The following is a 12826-nucleotide window of genomic DNA, read 5'->3' as shown; positions in this document are numbered from 1 at the left end:
ACAGTGACACCAAAGCAATTTACCAGCTCGCAGGCAGCGCCGTTAAATGGCTAAAGAACCCCGACATCAATTTATAACATTTGTTGCTGTTCCAAAAAAATAACTTGCTTATCTCTGTAACATGCCGTGGACCAGCCTATCTCTGATGTTTTAAGTGGCAGACCACAGCACTTGTTGGGCACTGCTGTAAGATTGCAGTGTAGTTCTTGCTGGTAAAATGGAAAAGTAGAGGAAACGTGATAATGGGCTGCATAGCAGCAATTTTGGGTTTGCTGTCTTGAGGTCATAGGAATTCAATAAGTGTAGCGTTCCATCCTGTCCCTTGATTGTCATGCAGTGTTACTGTAAGAAGACATTGTGTAAAATGAGGAAATATATATATACATAATGGAGTTTGATGTACCAAATGCACAGCATCATTTGCCAATTAATTATCTTGCACACCCTTTTCAGATTAAAGAATGTTCCATCCAGTACAGTACCAACGGGTGGTGTCCATGAAAGAAACATGAAAGTCGTGTAATTTTAGCCCAGCAGCTCTCGATAAATGAGCCATTAAATTGTTCTCAAATTACCGATAAAATACAAGCTTGTCTTATCTCAATCCAACTACGTGCCAATTAAAATTGTTTTCATGCTTTTTTTTTAAATGACCCCATTTTACTCCAGCAGACGAGCACCACCACGACTGCCAGGACAGCTGCACTGTCAAGCAGCCACTATGCTCAGTGCAAAGACCTCCGGAAATTAACATTTTACATCGCCAAAGGCCGCGGATGTGTTGTCACGTTAAACACTTGTCAACTGCACAATTTTTTTGTAATCTTAAAAATAAAATTATTCTCACCCATTAATTGTAACAAGTGGCTAGAATATAACTTGATTCACACATCAGCAGGGGTCCCAACTAATGAACATTGTGGGTTCAAATCCTGGCTAAGGTCAACTCAGCCCCATCATAATCATCATCATTATCCCTTACAGGAGTTGGTTATAATGGGCTCCACCTGGTCAGGCTGCAGTACTTGAAAATAAGCCAGCAGTAGCGTTGTATTGCAGACATGTTGTCTGCACCGTAGAAACACGTCAGGCAGACAAACCGTAAAGATCCACCTATTAGACAAGGCCTCTCTCCCTCTCTCAAGTTATCTATCTTGTCTCTTTAGCCTCTTTAGTCTCTCTCCACGGTTGTTGTATCTTGTTCATTTTCCTCCTTTACATGCACGGCGCTCTGAGATCCATTGTTTGAGGGCCGCCTTGTGAATCCAAATTATATTTTATTATTATTATTATTTTCAAGGAGGTGAAAGCCCATGACCAAATCACCCAGAAAGGATCTGAATATCGCTTGTACGGGCGACCACCAAGCATTTATGAACGGGTGTTGCAGGCTGCTGGAGAGTCACGTTGCCAGCAGAGGGCGAGTCAGTCGCTGCAGAACAGTGCTCAAACATCTATCTTTTCCACCTATACCAATCCACCCTGACAAATGTGTGAAGTACGGTCAAATAACCCCGACAACCTGCACGGCATGGGAATTAAGGCCCTCACCCAGCAGTGGATTGAGAAAAGGGCCATACCAAAATGAGACAACTAGTCTCCTTTTCAAGAGAGACCAGGGTTACAGGAGCGAACACTGTACAGAAATGCAAAGAAAATTGCACAACAGTTAAATCAAGGATTAAATATTAGAATTGGCAAAACTTGGGTGAAAAGGCAAAATCAAATGACTTTACAGAAGTAAAACATTGTTTGTACACAAATCGCATGAAAGCCTTCACCAACCCACACTGACTAGCATGGTGAAATATGGTCAGATAAGCCCCACGACCCGCACGGTGCTGGGAGGACCCTCATCCAGGGGCGGAATGACGAAAAGGCTGGAGGTGTGCTGATGAGGTGGAAGAAAAATCCAAGGCAAATTTCACTTGAGGTTGCTGAGCAATGGATCCAGTGTTACTGCCAGTTTCGCCAAGGGCTCAGAACTGCTGACATTAAAAAGAGCACCAGCCAAAAGTGCACGTTGGTCATGGGAACGATTTTGCATTTGAAACAATTATAATAAGAGCAACATCGAAATCACTGACTGCTGAATGTGTACTGTGCAGGCCAGTCTGGCTAGACCCAAGAGCACTTTGCACAACTTGTAAAGCAGTTTCATGAGATTGGAAGCGCACAGGGAATTAACGAGCCCTGAAGAAGTTTACGGTAGCCCATGATGCAAAATTGTAAAGTTAGAAATACTGAAAAAGAAAGAGTTAAATACATAAAAAGCAAATAAAGTGAAAACACACAAAAGTGGTTGCGTGTAGAAACGCAGGTCTGTTTGGAACTCAGAAAACACTGGTATTTTCTTTGTCACGAAACAAACAAAAGGTTAAAGAATGGCGCAGATGACAAAATACAAATTGCAGCCCTTGGGCGCTCTTAGCTTTGCAGAAAAAATAACCGATTACATTTTAAGTTGAGACGCTTTGCATTCTTCATAAGAAATAAGTTTTCCATTCACAACATTTAAGGGCTCTTTAAATAGCATTTTTCAATTTGGTTTGCAAAACTTAGAAAACACGAATGATGTTTTTCAAAAGGATACTGAAAATCGTCGTCCAAAAATAGATACAGAGAATGCGCCTGGAACAGTCTTAAGATGCTCAATAAGCACTTCAAGAACACAGAACATTATTCTACAAACAAAACATGGCCTTTTGTTGACTCATTTCTGGCCCGACCCTCTCACCCTATTGTCTACTTACTGCCCATCACTCTTCTCTTTTCCATTCTTTATTCTGTCCTTCTTCCTCTCTCTTTCCTTTCACTCATCCCCCTCCATTGTTTTCCAGATCACAACTACCAGACACTTGCCGTTTGCATCACGACCTATGTAACCACGATCGTAGCTAAGATCTGTGCTGTACAGCATCTGTAGAGGCTAACAGCGTATGAGGCCCCCTGCTGAAATAAATAAAATCTCTATCTTTTCTACATGAACAAGGGGCGTGCCTACGGTTATAAACGTCTATGTCCATCATTCGAACGTCATACACCCTGCTTCTTCTGAGTTTCGTGTATTTCTCGAATTGAAAACATGAACACAATAAAAAAAAACACACAGCCAATCGTCAAAACTGTGTTCACAGCTAACACTTTCGACCCAAGCTTCAAAAGCAAAGCTCACAAATCTACGCAAAAGCAGGCCCGGCGCCGGGCGCAGGCCAAAGCGCGCGACGCGACGCACCTTCCTCGAACGTGGAGCCGCGTCGCGCCTCGCTGTCGGGGCCCTGGAAGCCGTTGAAGAAGGCCCTGACTTTGGCCTCGTACGAGAAGCCCTTGCGCAGGCGGCTGAGCACGGCACCGTGCTCCAGCGGCGAGCGCACCTCCAGCACCGACCAGTTTCCCGACGCCGGACGGCTCGACGGCAGTGGCCGGTAGAGCACGCGGAAGCCTTGCAGGTAGAGCGGCCGCTGCATCACCTGTGGGGGGGGGTGCAAGCGAGGCGGACAGGATGAAGGCTAAGCAGGAGGGGGAGGGGGGGCATAGCTATTGAGCGTGCAGGCCGTGCAACTGCACCCCAGGGCCCATGGGCCAAAGAAGCCCAAGTGCCGGGCTTACGAATAAGGGGTAAAGCGAGCGGGGTTTGGGGAGGGGGGGGAATCCCATTTCATTCCTTGCATCGACCACGCATGATGCAGGTGGGTGGGGGGAGGCGGCAGGGAAGACTGATTCAGAATTTGGGAGGGGATGTCCGGGAGAGCAGGGGCGCAGCGTGAAGGGAGGCTGTAGTAGGGGATGTATGGATGTGTACGTATGTTGAACTTCTTTCTTGAACTTCTTTCAGACCGCATGCAGCCCACCTTGCTAATTGGAGGTGTGGCAGCGACGCGGAGAGACACACGGAGACACATGGGGACACATGGGGACATGGGCATGGTGAGCACCGTCACAATGCCTGGAGCAGCGAGATGCGGAGAGGCATTGGGAGACACGGGGAGATGACTTCGACACAGAGGAACGGGGAGACATGGAAAGACACGGAGAGACACCGAGACGCGGGGAGACACGGGGAGCTGTGGTGAGGCAATGAGACCCCCAGGGAGACACGAGAGAGACACAATGGGACTTGGGGAAACAACCGCAGCACCGGGCAGGCTCAGTAGCACCGACGCAGGGAGGTAGCGGGAGGAACAAGGCGAGACGGTCTGACGGATTACGCACGCTTTAACCTTTGCATACTACAGCGGGGCGGGCAGCACCTGAGGCGCGGCGTGGGCTGCGTGGGAAACGGGCTGGCACCGCCTCGCCGGGCGACAGGGAAATTAATTGTGGGCAGAATTAGATTTAAATGGCATTTTTTTTTCCCCGCTCGCATCCAATTCCACCTCCTTCGAACCTTCACGGTTTCAAAAAGAAGCGCACGTTAATTATAGCATTGTCCTTCGAGTAAAATGAGCGGCCGTAACGAAAAAAATAATACAGCTTTACAATGGCCGACGAACGTAAATAATCGCAGCACCTCAGCCGGACGTCGGTGGGCAGTTTAATATTATAACAATGTAAATGTGTCCCGTGAATTTGCTTTTCGTTAAAAATGCCTCACATGTTTCATTCTAGTCAAATGTGAGGATCGCCATTCCGCAACAGTGAGGATGTGAATAAAAATACTACGTGGAGCAGCCAATGCAGCTTAAAACAGGATAGTTGACAGCACGTGTAGACTTAAGACTCTTAAATTTTCATCGTTACAGCTCATTACAGCAACGTACCTATAATTAAATACATTATTTCGAGTGTATGCTTGATCGCTAAAGGGAAACGTTATTTCATCTGAAGATATCATTCAAGATGCAACATTTTTGTGTTGAGATAGAGTTTTACTCATAATTCACAGATTTGATGGCAGTCACAAAGAAACATTCTTTCCAGCAGCATTTATCAACATAAAGAAAACCTTGTACTCATTTGAACTCGCTGAGCATCATCACCAAGATATGGCCTTGTAAATCAAAGTTATTATAATATTATAATAGAGTCCTGCATTAGGTTTTTTTATTTTAACATGTTAATAAATGCTTGTAAAAGTGAGGAAGGAATCCGGAGCACCCGCAGAAAACCCATTTCTTGTGCGAGGGGGCAACACTCTATCCACGTACAGATGGAAACGGATGGCGATTACTCCACTTGCTGTACTGCCTTCTTGTGGCGAGCCAGGCTATAGCACCTCGACACGCAGCAAAAAAGGAGTTTCACAACATATTATGGGGTCTTTCGGTAAAGTCACATAGATAGGTTCAAAGAAAAGAAAAAAAACAACATTTGTGCGATCCCACCAACTCTCGCTGCCTACCACAGTGCTGGGTTACAGGCGTGCGCAACCACCGCACCACCCGGCTGCGTCACTGTGATTCTTTAGTCAGAGGCCAATTTTCCAAGTGTTTAAAATGTTAACTCCTTTCAGCAATCGGACAAACCACCTGCATGATAAAGCGCCTACATGAAGGACACTAAATTGGGTCTCACCTCAGGTCACGACAACAAAAATGTTCAAACGTCACTTGTCAAAGCCTACAGATTGCCCCTTGTAAACAAAGGAACAAGCTTAGTGCAAAGGTGGATTGCTCCAAAGCATAATATCATTGTCCGCGATAGCCAACTATAAGTCAACTATTAACTCAGGTAACCCTAATCCTGACCTGAAACCTTTAACTCTATCTCCTTCGCCCTGACCTTTAACCCTGGTGCTAATGCTGAAAGCTAGTTGGTTATTAATAGTTTTTTTTTCCCCTTTATTCGACTGATAAACTAAACTTTTTACTTTACCAGGTAAGGCCTACTGAGCTATATAGCTCTTTTTTAGAAGCGACCTGGCCACAAATGATAGCTCAACGAAGTGACTTACCACGTGGAAATTTTACCACGTGGCTTACCATGTGGAAATTCAAGAACAGTGCTTGCCAAGGAAATTCATAGCAGCCAAAATACTCTCAATGCTGTTTTGATTCAAAACGTGAAAGGAAAAACTGGAGGTCCCGCAGAAAAGCCCACACAACCATGGGGAGAGTGAGAGACATTCAAACTCCTTATAGCGGCAGCAGCATCACGAAGTACAACGGTACTCTCTGTCTCTCCGAAACGCTCGTACCGTCCAGTGCAGGCGCAGGGCAGTGGAGCTGAGGGTGACGGGGTCCTGCAGGCGAATGGAAATGCGGCCCAGCTCCTTCTGGATCAGCGCCGAGTCCAGGCCAGGCTCCGCCGGTGATGGGTCTGCGTGCGGCCGACACGCCGACGTTCGCTGATCGAGGCTAACCGCTGGCTTGACGAGCTCTATACCGTGTGTTCCCACTCGTGCCCACGTCTCACAATAGTCAGTTGTTTACAGAAGTGATCTTGCGGTCAGTTTTCTGAGAAGTGAAAAGTAATTTCTTTGAAAAGTGCTTTTTATGTTTAGTTTGTCATCCTTCCCCTGCATCTCCGATGAGCATGGTTAGCTTCGTACATCGTGAAAGAAGTTCAGCATACGTACGTATGTATCATCCAAATGTGTCTTGAAACTAAATAGAATGAAAGCAGTGACACCGACCAACTCCCGTCATGTGGTGATCAGAAATATACTCATACTTGATTGGCTGAATGCCCCCCTCCACTGGAAATCTGCTTTCTTGTTCCGAACAGTACCTTGAATTTATGTAATGAGTGGTGATTAAAAGGTTTTTAGTGCACAAACAGCCTTGGCAATAACAAAGGTGGAGGCTGCGATGGTTTGCCGCGTTACCCTGAAACCAGAAAGAATTTTCCACCACCATCCTGGAGGCCCCAGTGGAGGTGGAGAGAGCCATAAGCAGCTACATTTGGAGGCTTGCCCCCTCTTTTCTCCCCGCCTGATGAAGACCGCTTGTGTTGCGATCGAAACGTCGTGGGTTTTTTGCTTTTATTATTTTCAATTCACTTCAATTTTTTATTAAAATGTTACTATTTTAATTTTTTATTTTTATTGTGGGTTTTTTGCTTTCATTTTTTACATTTATTTTTTTAATTTATTTGTATTATTTTAATTTAAATTGAATTTTTTTCTTTTTTTTCTTTTTTCTATTTACGTGACTTTACCAAAAGAACCAAGAATATGGAGAGAGCCAATTGCCAAATAATCACTTGTGGTACCCACAACCTAAACGTTTAAGGCACCGCTGATGATGATGATGATGATTCTGACAAAAAGAGCGCTACTGTCGCGAACTACTGACTCATGCGTTAACGGACGTGGACATTCCAAATAGTCCACAGAATTATCCAGATCACATTTCTACACCGAACCCATATGCAAATAATAAAAATGATCAGGGAGTCAACAAATTAGCTGCAATTGCACGCAGATTAAGCTATAATGTTCGTGCAATGATGTGGAATTATTTCAAGGCAAGCACCAGCTATTAAACTCAAGTAGTATGGGCCTACAAGCAACACTACAAAGCTGAAAAAGCGTACCCTTGAAGCTGAAATTTGATTCAAAGTGGGCACAAATTGCATGTTAAGGTCAATTTTACATGGAATTGAAGCTCTCTTATGCATTTCACGACTAAAGGAGCCCGTAGGCTTGTTTTGCATGCATCTGTGAGCTGCAGCCAGCTTCAAGCAAGAAAAGTCAAGATGCAATCGGACACAAAAATTGTGTCGAGTCAGGGGTCGTGTCTGAACCGTATTTGTGCTGCGGGCCTGCATGAGAGCACGTGCCACATGGGCTAGAGAATCAGGGGGACTGAAGGAGTCCAACTCATGGCCATATATTTTTTTTGAGGGGCGAAACCGGATGCCGTTGTAGAAGATGGGTTTCAATTTTGTGCTTTCAAAACGTCGCCGTCGGTGGCTCAGCATCGAAAATAAATAGTGGGTTGGTGAGAGAAAAAAAAAGTAATTCATCCTTTATTTGTCAAAATAAAGGGACAGTAGAGATGTAACAGGATCGGACACAACACATTTCATGACAGAAGTGTTTGGGAAACACATTGGGGCGGCCGAGTGATGAAAAGCAATGAGACAAGGATTGAGGAGTCATCACCGATGGGGTGGGCGTGCGCAGGGTTCAACCCGGTGGGAATGGCAGGTGGGAACAGAATGGAGCGAGAGCGACAAGGAGACAGGGGGAGGATCAGGTGACCGTTGATAAACGCGCACGGCCACGGGATGATGAGGGCACAGTTTGAGACAAAACAGTGAAAAATGAGCGCAGAGTTCCCGACCCCATAACGCGGCCAGGAAGGAATTCATGAAAACAATAGCAAACACATGTGCGGAGCTGTGGAAAGAGATTGGAATTGTGACGTGAAACAGAGTTACGGTTTGCGGAGAGAGAGCCAGCGGCCAACCAAAGTGGGGACAATGCTGGAGGAAATTGTTTAAAAAGAGAAAAAGAGGAATGCAATGTCGAGAATAATGACTATGATTATGTTGACGAGAACGCGTAGCAGTTGTTTCTCATCACAGGCAAGCACAAACAGGTAAAAACAATCAGATTGGATGGAATGGGTAACGATGGTGCACCATACTTTCTTGGCCATTTTGCCAGGAGTAATGAAAGCGTTTTTGTTTAGTTTTTTTTTTTTCTCCGTTAGCATGAGCAAATGTGGTCTACGAATCCTGGAGGCTTTCTGTCCTAAGGAGTTATTTGCAAGAATGTTATTTTTTTTTTGTACCTAAGAATGCCACGATCGATGCCGAGCACGGCCGACAGCGACGCGACAAACGCTTCATCTTCTTGGTTCTTTCGGTAAAGTCACGTAGAAGGGAAACAACAAAATAATTAAATATCTATGACAATTGTTTTATATACTTATTTTATTATTTTGTTTCCCTTCTACGTGACTTTACCGAAAGAACCAAGAATATGAATCCCTGCAGTCACGAAAGCTTTAAATCAAAATTTAAACGGTTCATCGCTTATTCCAGACATTCACAGCGTGAGCCCCCGTGGCCACCCTGGTTAACGATGCCCGTGGATTAACCATGAATGAGCGCCGTCTCGCTTAACAGTGGATGCTGAAGATCCCGTGACATCGTTCGCAAAAGAGAAGGGCCACGCGTGTTACCTGCGTCACAGTCCAAATTTTACAAATTGAAGGATAACTCGTAAATTACTTAAATCGGGTAAAAAACAAGCAGCAACATCAACCCTTACTGAAGTTTTTAAAGTTCATTTTGTTTAACCACGTTGAAAGTTCTAGAGAACACGATAGTCTAATTTGCGAGGGTGACCTGGGGCATTCATCTGCCAGTCGGGGGGGGGGCGATGATTGCTGCGTATAATCGCAACCGAGTCATTTGAAAGCACCTGCATGAAAGCCTTGTGCTGTAAGAATGTACTAAGTCATCATCATCATCATAATCATCACCTTCTGTGCGCACGGGCTCCGAGACGGCGCTCGGCTCGCTGGCGCCATGCAGATTTACAGCTCGCACCAGGAACACAAAGATGGCGCCCTGGCGCAAGCTGCGCACAGTGAAAGTCTCCGAGCGTACGCCTTCCGCCACGATCTTCCAGCCCTTCCCCAGCGAGCGGCTGCACATGGACAGGTGCATTCACACAGACGTCCGGTCAGAGACCAACTTCACCGCAACGCGACGGAATTTTTTTTTTGTCGTCCTTCACCCACACCTCCAATTAACACAGTTGGCTACGTAGAGTGCGAAAGAAGTTTAACATACATACATACATTATTGGTGCCTTACACCAGTCTCCTCCTCTGAATGCTGCACAAACACTTCAAAAATTTCACAAGAGGCATGGCATTGCTGGCACGGGCCCTGGCGGTGCAGGGAAAGATATGGTGCCACCACCATTCCAATTTCTCCTCTATTCATAACGTGGTGCCTGGGGCTCCTGTAGCCCGTGGGTGCCATTGTATCACCGGTTCACTCAATAGTTACACCACCGTCATTGGCGTCACACCATAATGGACTAAGATAATTCTCGCGCAATTTTATAGCAATCGCCAATGTCAATGGTCACCGGCAAGAGATTGACTAAGATTGGCGAAGTTCGTTCTGGTCAAAGCAAACAGTTTGTAGAACACTTTCTATGCTGACCAGCGATTGGTCACTGTAGCACACAACCTCGGGTAGTCATGTGACCCCTGCCTGCAATTGGGTGATGCCATCCCATGTGCCCACCAGAGGGAGCAGTGATTAAATATGTCCGGGTATGGGCAACGAAATTTGTTTTTAAATCTAAAAAATTCTGCGGTGGCCATCGCTAGTTACAACTGGCCTAAAATTACCCAAGAGTACTGGACTACCCTTCCCAGCCTTGCATCGTGACCACTAACGGTGATCAGGTTCAGGGTTTCAGTTTCAGTTTTCAGTTTAATTTAATTGGTATAGCCCTGTGAGCCATTCGGCTCTTGAATCGGGTGCAACCGCAAACAAACAAAAACATGAACAAGAAAACATCTTAAAGTGACAGTGACTGTGCAAACAGAAAATCCAGGAAAAAAACAGCAAAATATTCCTGAAAAAGCACCGTACACCAACGCTGTGTGCAGGGTGCTGTATGCTGGTATTAGTGTACAGGGTGCTAAATGCTGGGTGTTAGTGTGCGGGTGTTATATGCAGGGTGCTGTGTGAGAGTGCTAGGTGGTATATGAGCGTGCTGCATGCAGGGTGCTGGTGCCCACTCACCTGAAAGCTTCGATGATGTAGGACGTGGCGGGCTGCAGCGTGTCCCGTTTCCACGACAACGTCACGGTGTTGCGGCTCACCTCCACAATCTCGGGACGCGAGGGGCCGCGCGGGGCCAGCGCCGCGTTCATCTCCGTGTACCGCTTGCCCTCTGCGGCCGCAACAACAGAATCGGAATATTTATTTGTCCTGGAGGAATCCGATGGGCTACAACTGCTCTTCTTCACAGATGTCCAGTAGCAGCGGGTCAGAACGTCACAACAACAAACAGTGCAAAAAACACGATAGGAGTGCACAGTATAGGAGAGGTAAACAATTAACTTAAAAATATACAAATAAAACTACATTATTTTTGGTCTTACCGGGTAAAGCCCACTGAGGTATTAACTTATTTCTTTGAAGCGGCCCGGCCACAAATGATAGCTCAACAAAGTGGCTTATCACGTGGAAAAACTAAAGCAGCAAAATTAGCGAAACGCGTGTTTCCAAATGTGGAGGCAAAAAAACGGAGGACCCGGAGGAAAAATCCACGCGACCGAGGGGAGAGAGAGGCCAAGCAAACTCCAAAAATACAACAGCAACAACATTTACGCGACATGGCTGATTGTTTTAGGGGCCAATACCATGTCTGATCGCTCAGCGAGCGCCTCTGAGATGCCAGCCGCTCGGAATGAAACCTGCTTTCAAGTGTGGCGAGTTGATGACCTCAGTGCGGTAACTAATGATTACGCAATTAATCTGTCCATCACATTTTACTCATGGCATCATATGCAGTGTCGTAACATTACCGCGTGTTCAAATCACACCATGTAAATTTGAAAGTACCTTATCCTAATCACATTTTTTTATGATTTAGTAAAAATCGCTTTCCGATCGTTGTGACTGTAATTAAGAGCACAGTAGCTGCTGCTCTGACAGAAAGTTACCTTTGACCTCCAAGAAGGTGTTCCAGGAAGTCTCTCCATTTGCATTTGAAATGACGCAGGTGTAGATCCCAGTGTCCTCCACCTAAAGGCAAACATCTATCATTAAATAACCCACAAGTAAACAGCTAACAGCTAACTCACGGCAATCATTAACACCCGCAGCGACGTAATGGACTGTAATGTTACAATAACAAACTCGTCTGTCATTTACGGGATCCGTTTTTATGGCGGGGAAGCACTCAATTGCCTTGTGTTTTAAAAATCATCGCTGTTGTTAAAACTAAACTATTGTAAACAATAGCTTAAGTAATATACTTAGGAATGCAGTTGCAGTTAATGTCACATGAGCCTGCTGAAAGATTCAGAAAACTTTGTTTTTAAATTTCCCTTTGTCAATCCGCTGCTGGATGAAAGACGTCCCCTCAAATATGTCAGTCATGGGGGTTGTTTGACAAAAACTTGATGATGCTGGTCAGTGCGGGTTGGTGAAGGGGAGGCCACCACGACTGGTTCAGATATCTCTCGCCAATAACGTTAGCTGTGGCCAGGAATCGAACCGAGGTCCACCAGGTTAGTAACACGATGTGTCAGTCACTGTACCACTGCCCACCCACCCACCCCACCGCCCCTCCGAGTAAAGCTCTTACGACTCCTCAATAAAAATGTGACACGTTTCAGTTGTGAAATTATCGCAAAAAAACACGACACACGGAACGATTCGACCGAAGCGAACGTAATTTCGATATGACACTGTGAAAACGACGTCTGGAGTGGTTCTCACACTCACGCGGAGGAGAGCTGTTGCTTCTAAAGTGAAGTGTTGTTTTGATAAGTTCAAACCACACCCAAGAAAAAACAGACCGGGCAGGGAAGAAGATTAACGGAGCTCTATCTGACGACGAGTTTGCGCTCCTATAGCCGAGATTTATACGAGGATTTTTAAACACAATGCGGATAATAGCGCCGCGCGACTGGGCCGTACATTTCTTCCACCACCACCCCCCCACCTTTTTTTCCATTTTTCTAACAACGCCAACCAAGTTAAACGCAAAGAGGGCATATTTATAGCCGACCGAGAAACAATGAGGCTTGGCGCTGACAGGCAAACATACATTTTAAATGAGGCTCAGTCGTTGTGCTCTGTGAATTGGTATGCCACAAGGCCACTTTACTGAGCTCCCCAATTCCTGCATCCCGAGCTCTGGCTAAAGGATGGGAAGTGGATTTCCTGTAAACTG

General features: G+C 45.7%; 1 protein-coding gene across 4 annotated transcripts in view; it reads right to left on the bottom strand.

Annotated features, from left to right (window-relative positions):
- Positions 1-12826, bottom strand: part of LOC116957123 (roundabout homolog 1-like) — a 173147-nt gene that overhangs the window by 23080 nt on the left and 137241 nt on the right. For all 4 annotated transcript variants that reach the window (XM_032979089.2, XM_032979104.2, XM_032979096.2 and 1 more), the window contains exons 11-15: positions 11589-11670; positions 10663-10813; positions 9378-9544; positions 6137-6258; positions 3236-3470 (exon numbers count right to left, since the gene is read on the bottom strand). In XM_032979089.2, coding sequence (XP_032834980.1) covers positions 3236-3470; positions 6137-6258; positions 9378-9544; positions 10663-10813; positions 11589-11670 — 757 coding nt within the window. The remainder of the gene's footprint in view (positions 1-3235; positions 3471-6136; positions 6259-9377; positions 9545-10662; positions 10814-11588; positions 11671-12826) is intronic.

The sequence above is a fragment of the Petromyzon marinus genome, chromosome 3, assembly GCF_048934315.1.
Source record: "Petromyzon marinus isolate PM22_M1 ecotype Great Lakes invasive population chromosome 3, UKy_Petmar_22M1.pri1.0, whole genome shotgun sequence".
NCBI classification, from domain to species: domain Eukaryota; kingdom Metazoa; phylum Chordata; class Hyperoartia; order Petromyzontiformes; family Petromyzontidae; genus Petromyzon; species Petromyzon marinus.
Note: the sequence above shows the minus strand (reverse complement) of the source record. Positions and strands in the feature narration are given on the sequence as shown.